This window comes from Fundulus heteroclitus, chromosome 5 (assembly GCF_011125445.2).
Source record: "Fundulus heteroclitus isolate FHET01 chromosome 5, MU-UCD_Fhet_4.1, whole genome shotgun sequence".
NCBI classification, from domain to species: domain Eukaryota; kingdom Metazoa; phylum Chordata; class Actinopteri; order Cyprinodontiformes; family Fundulidae; genus Fundulus; species Fundulus heteroclitus.
Genome location: NC_046365.1, coordinates 5,717,171 through 5,729,969, shown reverse-complemented (window position 1 = coordinate 5,729,969; position 12,799 = coordinate 5,717,171). Strand labels below are relative to the sequence as shown.

Genomic DNA, 12,799 nt, shown 5'->3' with positions numbered 1-12,799 from the left:
ATTAAACTAGAAACTAAGAGCATACCTTCATTTAAGGAATTTACAACAGATTCCTCATGTCCTTGTCCCTACCTAAAAAAAAAAACATGTTTATTTCCAAATGTAAATTCGGTTGTATTGCATCATTAGGGGTGTTTATCAGCAGGTTACTATCATACACTTTACTAGTTCTTTCCATTAGAATATGAGTTTAAAGGTTATACAGAAATAACCCAGTCAGCATTTTTTAAGGACAGACGAAACGAAAAAGCATCAAATGAAGGCAGCTGATCCAGGCATTAACAACCACAGCCTGGCCTTCCTGCAGACACTTTATAAAGGTCAGATTAGTGCTCAGAGTGTTGTTATTATCGCCTGTTGTGAAGGGGGCGGGCTTACGATCCGGCGAGCGCTGATTGGACGTGATGCACTCCCCTGTGGCACATGGTTCCGTTTTGTGCGTACGCGCATGCGCAGCGACCCCTCTCCGCTGATATTTTATTTACTCCCGAAACCCAAGATGGCTCCTGTGAATGTCTCAGCCCCATAGCGAAGCGAGGATGAGAGTAGCTGCTGAAAAAACAACTTTCCCTCGACCGTCGCATCCCCTGGAGTTCAGCCCGCATGCTGCGGAGGAGGCTCTAACATCCGCCTAGGCCCCGAGCAGCCGTCGGAGCTCCGCGGAGCCTTCCTCCACCCACCGATTTGGAGTAGTTTCGCGAAGTAGCTCTTCTCGGTGTCGCCGTCTGTCCGGAGCGAGGTTCAGGCAGGCGGTCGGGCAGCTCATCCAAATGGCCGAACCGAGAAAAGTGCAGTTTGTCACCCTGTCGGCCTTCGCGGGAGGGACGGCCCCGGAGTCTAGGAAACGCCGGCTGGAGGAGGACGAGGTGGCCGCGAACTCGGAGAGAGCCGGGGAGGCTGAGGCAGGCGGCGGCGGGGCAGGCGGCAGCGACGGTCGCCTCGGCAGGAACGGCGACAGGGACAAGGCTGCCGCCGACAAGAGGGCGACCGTGCGGCTGAACCTGTCCCTGTCCGAGCCCGACGAGCGCACCTCCGCCGAGTTTAATTATGGCGAACTCATTCAGAGCCTCCAGGTACGTGCCTCCGCCTCGACTCTTTAGCGGACCGTGGGAAAAACTACCGCCGGAGTTATTTTGCGCCTCTTGGAAGTGCTTATACGGACGTGTCAGAGTAAGTTAAATGTGGGGGAAGTGCATCTTGTCCTTCCGTGGCCGAGAGTGACCATTAGTGCAGCCCAGCACAAAGGCAGCAGCTGTCCCCTCTGTGCAGCTTTTCAACTTTAGCAGCGCTCTGCAGATTATTCCGCTGTTGGTTTACCGCGGCGCAGCCTCCCTGTTCTCTCCCCCCCTGTCCGCACACAGCGATGTGTCAGGTTGCTACCTGTGTCCCTTTCAGTCAGGCTTGCCCAGCAACAGCCCAGTCACTCGGCCATTATGGCACTTGGAAATGCCACATGCAGCTCGGCCCTTTGGCAGAGATGAGGCAGCGTTGTTGATGGAGGACCCGGGATGGGGCACAAGAGAGCAGGGGAAGCAGAACATGTTTTAACCACTGGCGCATCTGGACCATAAAGTTTAGTTTATATGAGAGTTTAAATAGAAAACTCACCCCAACTCTTTGCAAACTGCTTCGATGGACTTGTGTTCGGACATTGTTCAGTGTTCCTTTTTAATCTTTCCTGTCTTAAGTCTTCATTCGTTCGTTTTTCAATCTTTATTTCAGACGAAAAGCAACCCTCCAAGTTTGACTCCTTCCCTCAATCCCTTCAATGACGAGGAGCGTGAGCGGCTTGAGGTCGAAGCCCTGGCAAAGAAGTTTGAAAATAAATATGTGAGTTTTTTTTTTATTTATTATTCAGAGATGCACCAATTATTCCACCAGAATCAGTTTTTATTTTTGCAGATTGGCTCTGATTGCTGGTTGGCAGATGAAATACAGAAGGAAAAAAAACGTACTCATTAAATGCATCAAAACTAAGAACTGCCACCATTATCTTCCTTTAAATGCACCAATCTGCGTGTACTTTCATGCACTTTTTACTCTTGATTAAACTTGTAACAGTCTGGCTTATATACTTGATTAATAAATGGAGTTAATATTTAAATTCCTTTATTTTCTGATGGATTCAAAACTACAATCTCGCCGATTATGTTTGTTGTGGCCAGACTCCTAAAACACAAAGTGAGCTAGAAACCACGTGTTTTTAACCAGCATAAACCGTTTGTTTTCAAAGTTAGAAATGTTTTGATGTCTAACTTTTCAAACATTTCCAGTGTTGTGAATATTCTTTTAGCACTTAGGTTGTTGCTTAGCAACAGATGCTCATAAGGAAAGCAACAGCTTTAGTTGAATAATCATTGAATGGTTCAGGCTTAATGCTTTTTACTGCAACTACTGCTTGTGTATATATATATATATATATATATATATATATATATATATATATATATATATATATATATATATATATATATATATATATATAATACATTTAGATCTTCACTAAACAACTTTTTAGTTCTTTCTATCTAAAAAATGAGCTTATTGCTCTCTTTAAATACAAAGCAGCGTAATGCCTGATTAATCTTTATTTTTCATATTGCATTTTTAGGGTAACACGGGTATGAAAAAGAAAAAGGACCGGATGCAAGATCTGATTGATATTGGGTTTGGGTATGATGAGACGGACCCATTTATAGACAACTCTGAAGCTGTAAGTACCCTAAACTTCAGAACCGGGCCAAGGCTAAGTAAATTAAAGCTGCAGTAGGGCGTTTTGAGAAAACCGTGGACCTAAAATTTAAACAAGCACACGTTACAGGTCCCTCCCCTTTGCTCTCTGCTGCGCTGCAGCCCTCCCTCCACAGCGCCTCTACCAAAGGAAGCCCGCCATGCTGCTCCAGTGTTTACCTGTCTTTGTTTTCTGAGCAGGTGGCGCTCCAGAAATTGGCTGTTTTCCTGTAAAGCACATTTTCTCCACACAGCTGCAGCCCATTGGCAATCTTGAGCTTGAAGGATGGTAGCGCTGTGAATGTGGTGCTAGCAGCCCATACACAAGAGTGAGTGACACTGCTAACAGCCAATCAGAGCCAGCCATTCTTCCTGGCTCTCATTGGCTGTTTCTGACTGGGAGCGGTGTATTTCCGCAAATAACAGTAGGACCACTGGGAGGAGCCAGAGGAGCTTGATTTATTTATGTTTTTTCCCCACATATTATCTGTCCCATATTTTGCTATGAGGACATAGTGACAAACGTAAAAAATACACTCATATAAAAGTTACCTTCTGCAGCTTTAAACAACTACTTAGGGTATGCGTGCCAACAAAGGACACCCAGAAGCACTCTGATTATCAAGTTACATCTATAAATGCATGTGGAACATATTATCATTTATGGAGAAGCAATATTGCGTTTGATTGCGTTCATCCACTGCTTTTATATATATGTATATAAGGGCTAGAAGCCTAATAGCAACAACATTTTTTTTAATATACTGACAAAATAACACGTTTTTCAAGTGCGATCACATTGACTACTGGGATTCAATCAACACATGTACGGCTGTACAGCCAAAAAAAATCCGTTGTTCTTTTCCGGCTGTAAGCGATGTCCAGTTGTTAGCTTTCCAATGTGCAGTAATTTAAAATGAACATCGTTGGTTTACTTTAAATACTCGATGTTTGACAACGACATAAAATGTTCAGTAAAGTTCCCGTCTGGGTGCAAACCTCCGTAAGCTAACACGCTAGCTGTTATTAGCATCAAGCTCGCTACTGGGGCCAAGACAGCTATAGCCAGGACTAATCTTCTGGGGGAAACCCTGTAGATCCTTAAATTACTTGTTTTTCCTTTACTGATGCCACATTTATACGGAAAAAGCATTTATAGGTTGAGCAGTACAGAGTATGTAAGTTATGTCCTTGACCAACCTAAGCAGCCGTTTGTCCAGTGAGGGAAATGCAACCCCACACCCTCATGCCTGCACCAACAGGATGTTATCATCACTGGAGGTAATCTCAGTGCAGAGGCATACCAAGACGAGATTCAGTAACCAGCGGTAACCCCATGGATCAACTCCTGGTGACCAGACTATCATTCAGAGCAGGTTCTCAGAGGCTACCGCCAAAGTTTGGGAGTGGAGATGGTGGAATGGCCTTCCTGCAGTGCTGATCGCAACCCAAGTAACACATGTGGGCTCAGCATGCTGTTTTCCAGAGTGACCAACAGAACCACAACAAATGCTGCTGGAAGAATGGGATACCATCTCTCAGCAGCGTGTGACCCAGCTGGGTAACGGCATGAGGAAGGGCTTACCAGGCTGTCGCTGGTTGTTGTGTACGGTTTTCTCACGCATTACTGGGGCCCCTGTTTGTTCAATTTATAAACTATCAACATATTTCCCAGACTGGACGGACACTGGAGTGTCTATTTGCTCTGTTTCCCCCCGTGGACTCGTGCTGCTGTCATCACTGCATCACCCTCGGTCCACAATCCAGTATTTCCCATTATAACTCACAATAGTCATGACTTTGGGTGAGGTATAATGTACAATCTTGGGCCGGCTCTGCTCAACTTTATTAATGATCTTCAGTAAGGCCTTCGTAGAAAAGTCAATGAGAAAACAAAGTCAGTTTTTTTTTTTCATTTATTTATGCATTTGGATCTACAAAAACATGGCTGAGTTAGCCATTTCTTAGTATTTATGATATTCTGCTGCGTTCATGTGTTGCTGTGTTGAGTTATACCACCTCCTGTTTCCTATGAAATATGCATCTGCTGCCCTGAAGTTTAACAACGTTGCCTTCACTGACGGCCGGTCCTAAAGATGGACGGGTGTCCCTGTTCCAACCAACCTGAGACTGAAGTTGAAAGCAGTCCTCATGGCTGGTGTAGATCTAAGTGCTTTATGGTATTTCACAAGAGGATGTTGCTCAGAATTGGGCTGTGATTACTCAGTGTTGGGCCGCATTAGCTCGCGTTACGTTGCGTGCGTCGAGTCTGTGCCTTTCTCTATGAGGTTTGCTTTGGTGTTGATGGCTGTCTCCTCAGCTGTCACAAATCGGCAGCAGCGTTTTTGCCTCTGATTTTCTTTGTTTTGATACGCGATGGGGGGGGAAATGCTTTTATCTGTAGCCTGGGGAAGTTCAAATCCATCCCAGATATTTATTTACTCTGGTGCTCCATAAGCCATTCGTTTTCGCTGACCAGCAGCGGAGCAGCTTTTGTGAAATGTTAACAAAACACATCATCAGTTACTCAGGTGTTGTTAAAATCTGCGAGCAGCGTTCCTGTTCCTGGTTTTGTCGTGTAAGTGGAGTTATTGTTTTCTACAGGCCTGTGAACTTAACACCACAAACTGTCTTCCATTGTTATTCTCCCCAGTATGATGAGCTGGTGCCTGCGTCTCTGACCACAAAGCTCGGGGGATTTTACATCAACACGGGCACGTTGCAGTTCAGAGCGGCCTCTGACTCAGAGGGAGAGGAGGACAAGGTGAGACGGTTAAAACACTTGCTGTGCTGTGCATAAAGAATTCAAAGAACGGTTTAGAAAACCCTGTTTGTTTATGTGATAAGCATGGAAAAATGAAGATAAAATCATGGTAAAAAGAAAGTACATCCTATTTTATTTGTAGGGTTTATTGGAGAATGCGATTGCGTCACTGTGGCAGATGTTGTTAAAAAGCTAGCAGGAAACTCGGACATTGGGAGAAGGGATCAGACTTCTCAGCCTCCCTGGGAAACTTACTCTGGGCTGATGGAGAGGAGGCTCCGACCGACAATCAAACCTTGGATCCAGAAGGAGCAATGTTGCTTCCTGTAGAACACTGGACCAGGGGTCTCATTTATAAAGCTTACATGCACACGAAATGGGGCCTGAAACCTGCGTACGTCTGTTTCACACAAAGGTTGGGACTGAAACGGGAAAATGTGAGGTCCTCACGGCAACTCTGACCCATGCATACAATCATTTTGGAGACGGGGGAAGTTGGCGACGCAGATGGTGAGGTGGTGAATTTCAGCCATACTGCATCATGATTCCTCTCAGACGTTCAGCTTCCCTCCACATCAGACTTTAATCATAGATCGACTTCATTATAAGCATTCAAAACCGCTGTTATTCATGCTTGCACTGATGACACATAACTATACATAAGCACTAGGGCTGGGCGGTTTTATCTAAAATTCATATCACGGTACAAATCAAATCCATTCACCGTAACGGTATATAACACGGTATAAATTTAAGGTTGAAAATGTTCACAAAAAGCAAACATAATGTAAAACAGAAAATGGTAGTCATGATGAAACCCAACACTTTGTGCTGCATAATAATAATATTATTAGAATAATTAGTATTTAACTATCCCTAAAAGGAGGTACAAAAATAGTCCTATATACATTTTAATCATCTCTTTCAGGGTCCTGGGGGATTAGGAGGAAACCCGGTATGCTCCTCCAGTTTGCATGTGTTTTGTGGATTTGGAGAAGGCTTATGGCCGTGTCCCCGGGGGTATTTTGTCGGTGCTTCAGGAGTATGGGGGATCTGGGTAGCTTTTAAAGGCGATCCATTCCTTGTTGGATCGCCTTTAAAGATCGCCTCCAAAGTAAGGCGTGCTCCCAGTGCATTTTGGACTCTGTCAGGTCTGCCTCTTGTCACCAGTCTTGTTGTGTTCATGGACCGGATCATGGAGATGAGAGGAGGCTGTCTGGTTGGGGAAGCTAGGATCTGGCTTTGTGGGCTTCTTCAGGCCGGTCCACTGCTGAGCATGAAGCTGTCGGTATGAGGGTCTGATCCTCTAAGTCTGAGTGTATGGTGCTCGATCAGAAAAAGGTGGATTCTGCCTCAAGCGGAGGAGTATCTGTGATTTGTTCACGAGTTAAGGCGGGATGGAACGGGAGAAAGATGGATCAGGGCTTCTTCTGCAGAAATGCAGGCGGGCTGTTGTGGGAAACAAAGAGCTGAGCCAAAAAAGCATAGCTCTTGATTTAGTGGTCCGTCTACGTTCCGACCCTCACCTGTGGTCATGAGGTATGGATCATGCCTTAGCCTTAGAGATGGGATGAGAAGCTCTGTTATCTGAGGGGAGCTGAAAGTAGAGCTGCTGCTTCTCCGCATGGAAAGGAGTCAGTTTAGGTGGTTTGGGCATCTCATCGGGAGATGTCCAAACCACCTGGGAGCCTCCCTTCTGAGGTTCTCTGGGTGTTTCCACGGGGAAGAGATCCTGTGGAAGGCCCAGAGCTCACTGGAGGGACTACATGTCGCCTTGGGCTCTCCCAGAATGAGCTGGAGGATGTTTCTGGGAACAGGGATGTCTGGATTCCACTCCTGGACCTGTTGACCCCGTGACCCGACCTCTGATGGATGGATGATTTCACTTATCAGAACATTATAAAACCCTCTAGTCTTACGAAGGGTTCTGCATTTACCTTGAAGTGCACAAAAACCTACAACAGAATCCATCCCGATTTAATGTTTAATAAAAATATGAGACCAAAAGGTTTTTTTTTTATTGTCCTATTGATGATTCTGTCTTGGCTGTTGCACAGATGGCCTCAAATCTGACTGTAGGAGCTGTTTGTATGTGGAGTTGAGTCAGTGACGGCAAGCTGTCCAGACATTGTTCTAGAAGAAGTCCCGGGTCCAAAGCCGTTGCCACGTTCCTTTTGATGGGTCCAGGCTGGTATCTTTGCTTTTGGTGTTTTTTAACACACGTTTATGCTCCACTGCAGCAAAGAGACCTTCAGTTCATCCAGTGCTTTAACAAACAGCTCCTGTTCGTCACTGTTTCATCTTTGTTTAATAAATGATGACCGTGGGGAATCTGTTGTGCTCTTCTCTGCACCTGAAGTTACATTTAAATCATTTTAACCTGGTTACGACAGAGCTGCACAATATTAAGAAATAATTCACTTTGCCATCTTTTGTGGTCAATATTTTGATGATCAGTTTTCTCCCTTCTCTCGTTCTCAGCTGTCGTTCCGATGTTTTTAAATCTGGACTTTAAGCGTTGTTACTGGGTCAAAGAAAACCATGGTGGAGACTTTACTGGAGGCTTCCTTGTGTTCAAAATACATACATTGATTCTGTGTTTGTTCTTTTTCCAGAAGCAGAACAATGATAAAGAGCAGGCGATTAAGAAGAGCAAGAAGAATGATGTGAACTGTCTGGAAGAGAAGAACCAGAAGAAGAATAGAGTACCTAAACAGGGGTAAGAGCTGTGGCTGCCTTAATGCATCCATCACACATCACTTTAACCGCAATGCTTATAAAAGACAAAGTTTTACTTCCTGACGTGTGTTCTTCCAAAGATCTACAAGCGATTTACCCCAAGAAATAAAGCAAAATGTGTAATTGCTTTTATGTAAAATAAAAGTAAGACTTTTTCCTATATCTGCTTGTCAAATTTTAAAACTCAAGCTACTGATATTTTATATTATTTTCAAAACTATGGAAATATTTTAAGGCATGGAGTTCTTTCTAATTCATCTAAATAAATGTTACAAATAGCAATATGATAGTATTGTTATTGCTATCATTAGTGTAAAACCAATAATTGGTATGTAATGCAGCAGCCATTTAGTAAACAGCCGCTAAGTTAAACAGAAGAACGCAGATGTATTTTTTTTTTTTTAGACAATGTGCTGCTAGAAATGAAGTATGTACGTGGGTACCTGACTATGGAGGCGCGAAGTAGGGGAAAAAATAAATGTGCCCAGTCATCTGCTTTAAGAGTACCAAAGTGTAACAAGCTGACATGTCTGTCAGGCCATAGCTAATGCTGCTAGTAGCTCACTAACCTTGGGTTACAAACATCAGGAACTTAATAAGAGTGATGGATGATTTAATTTCTTCACCAGAAATGCAGAATTTTTCACACTGGAATAATTTTCAGACTGCTGCACTGCTCTTTCTTGTAAGGGCGCTAAAAGTATAGTATCTGTCCTTCATCCAGCTAACTGGCCATGTTCAGCAATGGCTAAGGGTTGCTTTCTGCTTTCTGCTTGACGCGCGTGGGTTCCGCGCAGAAATGAGACGTGCGGACATAACTTCTGCAGCATTTATGCTCCGTGCAGCTCTTCCTCTGAAGTAGCACTCTTCTCCTGGACTCTAGGGGGCAGTGTGGCGCTGCTACGCCAAGCGTACTACACCTTACAACAGTGCGAAGTAGAAAACACAGTTTCCAACATTTAAAGAGCTACAGGTTTCAGAGCCCTGATCTAAGAAAAGATGAAAACTGTGAATTCAGCTCAATACGGCTGACGCTAAACGTGAAACGACTTAATTCTTAAATCCTGGTTAGAGTTAAACTGTATAGGTAAAAATATTAAATTGGTCAAAGTGACCAATCGGTTATGGTTTCTTCACTAGTGCATATAATCGTAAGAAGTGTATTTAATGTTATGCCTTTAGTACAGGGGCCAGGACCATTTCTACAGGGGCACTGGCCCCTGCTTGGTCGTCTACCGTGTTTTCCTCACGCTACTGTCTGCATAGTTAGAATTTTCCCCAGGTGGGCGGTGTGGAAACCTTCGGCCGCGTGGAGGGTGTGGAAGGCAAAATTACGTCATTGGCTGCGTGGACCCCACTGATGTGTCAAGCATAAAGCAACCTTAAGAGAGACATAAAGCTGCTTTCATGCTACATACAATCAGAGAAAATCAGTAGGAGCATTATGAAGCCCAGGCCTAATGTGCAGAAAGCATTAGTAGTTTAGCTAAAACCTAAAACCTGTTCCTAGTTGTGGTGCAGCAGCTTGTCTAAATAAAGTTCATTACTATAAAACTGAGGCTTTTTGACATTATGTCACAGACGGTGATGTTGTATATTAAGAACAACAATTTGTCCCTGTCATCCCACTGGGTGTCATGTGGGCCACTGCAGCTATGCGCAGCTCCTTGGTTCTAATAAGCCAACACTCTCTGACTCGCTCCTCTGCTCCTGTATGGAGCCTCTCATAAATCTCTGCTGAGGCAGGGATGCTGACTGAGGCTTGCTCTGAGCTGCTGTGACAAGCCAGCCACCTTCAAGAAAATGCTCCATTATCCATGCTCTAATATGCTGAATACTCGGAGACGCCAACACTCTGAAATCATCTGCTAAAAATAGCAGCAGCCACTGTGATTGCACCATTATGAAGCGGATGATATTATATATGTGCATGTCGGAGAGACTAATCTTTGAAAGCAAGCTGCACGGTAATCCCCCCCCCACCCCACCACCACCACCACTATTCCCAGTGGCTCCTCACTTTCTCCAGGCTTCTCAAGCAGCCTTTGTCGGCATGTGATGATGTCTCGGTACAAACACGAGTCATTTCTTATCAAGACGTCTAAGGTCAGCGGACGGATGTGTTAAATTTGTTGAGGAAAACTGCAGTGGCTCTGTTGTCAGACCTCACAATGGCCACCCAGGTTTGAGGATAGAAAAAGGTTGTAGCGTTGCTCATCTACGGGTGTTTTCAGCAGTAGACTAAGTTGAGACGGCCGGATTAAAAAACAGCTCTGCCAGCTTTCTGCCTTTCATACATGACCATTAACACATGAGAGCAAATGAATGAATCAGCTGTTGCTTGGTTTAACATCGATTTGCTAAATGTAAACACAGAAGAACAAAATTCAGCATTTATGTTTTTTGTTTGTGTTAAACTAACTTAAGATGCAAATAAGCTAAATGAACTCCATGTTTCACCAGCTCCCAGAACTTCCTTTAGCCCAACGGTTCTGGATCTTTTCCACTTTTGTTTACAGCTCTTGGGTTCGCGCTACATGCAGCTTGATATCCTCATGTTAGCATCACCCAGAGAACAACTCGGCTGTTTTCTTTTTGTTTTTAATGGGGATCCGTTTCTGTTTGGGTCAAGCCTTTTAGTACTGGACAGTAGAGCTGCACAGTATACTTGCCATCAAGCTACAATCGTCCTCTCAATATCACTGGGTCCAAAGTCTGGACGAGGTATTTGACATTATATTTCAACTGCCAGGCCTTCATGCTCTACATATATTTAGCGGGTTGAAGGAACTCTTACCGCCTTTAACGCTCACACCCGATGATTATTTATAGCGGCTGAGATGCTAAAGGTCATGAGGACTGGTGGAGAGATTAGGCGGGAACCTTTTCTGGGATCCAGTGTACTTTTCTGGGGGCCATTTTGAGCCCCCTGTGTTCACCGTTTTCTCCATTACACCATTTTAAACTGACTGGATTATGAAGATCATGCCTTCTGGTAACTTTAAAAGACTCTAAAAGATCTTAAATCATCAGTATTTGTTTACAGTGGGATTAAAGCATGTAATGCTTGGAGGCACAAGTTGACTTTGTAAGAGAAGTGGCACTGTGTGTTATGTTCCTTAGAGACAAGTGTCCCAGCCTTCATTTATTTATTTATTAGGATCGTCTCTAAACTTCCTCTGACTTTGCAGTGACTATAATTTAGCAAGATGATCTCGGGTTTCTTTAATCCTGCCTGCCACCCGCGGTGCTCCTCTCTCGCATCAGAAGCGGTGGAACATGAAAGTCCACGGCGGTGAAATTGCTTTGTCGGTCACGCCTCTCCATGGAGTTTGTAGTGACTTTGTGTTTTAAAGCGAAGGTCGCATGTCAGAACAATCAGTGACAGTTTTCTTCCTGAAAATCGTGGTTTCTCCTCTGGAAGCGGGAGCATGGCTCCCCTCAGCTGTCTGAGGGAGACCTCGGTCAGCACTGCTGCAGTGGGAGGGCTTACTGCTCAGCATCTGGAGATATCACTTACATGCATGACGCTGTCGGGTAAACTCAGCGGTGGAAAGGCTCATATAAGCTGACGGGGCATAGCACAGTTTCAGGAAATTAAATTTAGGAGGGAACATTTTGGGTCTTACAGTGGTCTGGAAGTTCTAGGTTAATTAATTACAGTTTTCAGAAAGGCTTTTGCGATTGCCTAGCTTTCTTGTATTTTGCAGCCAAACAGGACAATTTGTCTAATCTATTTGTCAGATTTGTCATCTAATGGTTTATCAGGTGCAGAAGAAGCCCGTATTGATGTCCATCCACCATTGTGCTGATAGTTGGAAGTTGTTTGTGTCAATATTGTTTGGCTGGTTTTCACTAAACCTGCACAATGGCCTGACCTCCTTACTTTGCTCTCGTCTGTCCAACGGATGTTGTTCCAAAAGTCTTATGATTTATTCACCGTTTGTGCTTTTACCTACCATTCAAAAGCTATAATAACTACGTTACCAGTCGTTAACGTATTATCTAAGGGCTGTGGACAGATGGCGCTCTATGGCTTTTGCTGTCTCTGAGCGAGCTTTGCTTTCTGACCTCATGATGGCAGAGATGGTCCTTGTCATCAACCTGTGAACATCAGAATGTTCCTAAGCTGGGCAGGAAAATGCTTCAGTGTCGTCATTTGGTAACTCGAGCTTCCTTCAGCTGGCAAAATGTAACCCCAGAGCTTGATGCTGCCATGACCATCTTTCCACTGAGGATATGGTGTTCATTGCAGATGTCCAACATATTCTCCCACAATAACTTAGGCAGCTCTGGATGTTTTCTGTCTTGCTGCATCACTCTTTGTTCCCTACTCCTTAGTCCAGGAGATTGTCGCACAACCTGAACCTGGTGGAAATTTCTGTAGCTCCCTTAGTGTAACTTGTGGGCTCTTTTCCACTTCCCTGAACAGTTTCAGTCTCGTCTTTCCATCCGTTTTGGAGAAATGTCCAGTTTTTAAGAACCGCGTTGTCCCAGACTTTCACTAGCTATTAGTGCCTGCTTTCATTGTGCCATGGTGCGGTGAAAACTACAGCTTCCTAAAGG

General features: G+C 44.3%; 1 protein-coding gene across 3 annotated transcripts in view; it reads left to right on the top strand.

Annotated features, from left to right (window-relative positions):
* Positions 1-480: 480 nt before the first annotated feature.
* Positions 481-12,799, top strand: part of ubn2a (ubinuclein 2a) — a 35,543-nt gene continuing 23,224 nt past the window's right edge. Inside the window, exons 1-5 of one of the 3 annotated variants that reach the window (XM_036136773.1) lie at positions 481-1,073; positions 1,723-1,830; positions 2,612-2,713; positions 5,384-5,494; positions 8,113-8,213. In XM_036136773.1, the coding sequence (XP_035992666.1) occupies positions 771-1,073; positions 1,723-1,830; positions 2,612-2,713; positions 5,384-5,494; positions 8,113-8,213 (725 nt within the window). In that variant the 5' untranslated portion in view covers positions 481-770. Of the gene's footprint in view, positions 1,074-1,722; positions 1,831-2,611; positions 2,714-5,383; positions 5,495-8,109; positions 8,214-12,799 lie in introns of all 3 variants that reach the window. The other 2 variants (XM_012854864.3, XM_036136774.1) reach the window with 2 other exon arrangements.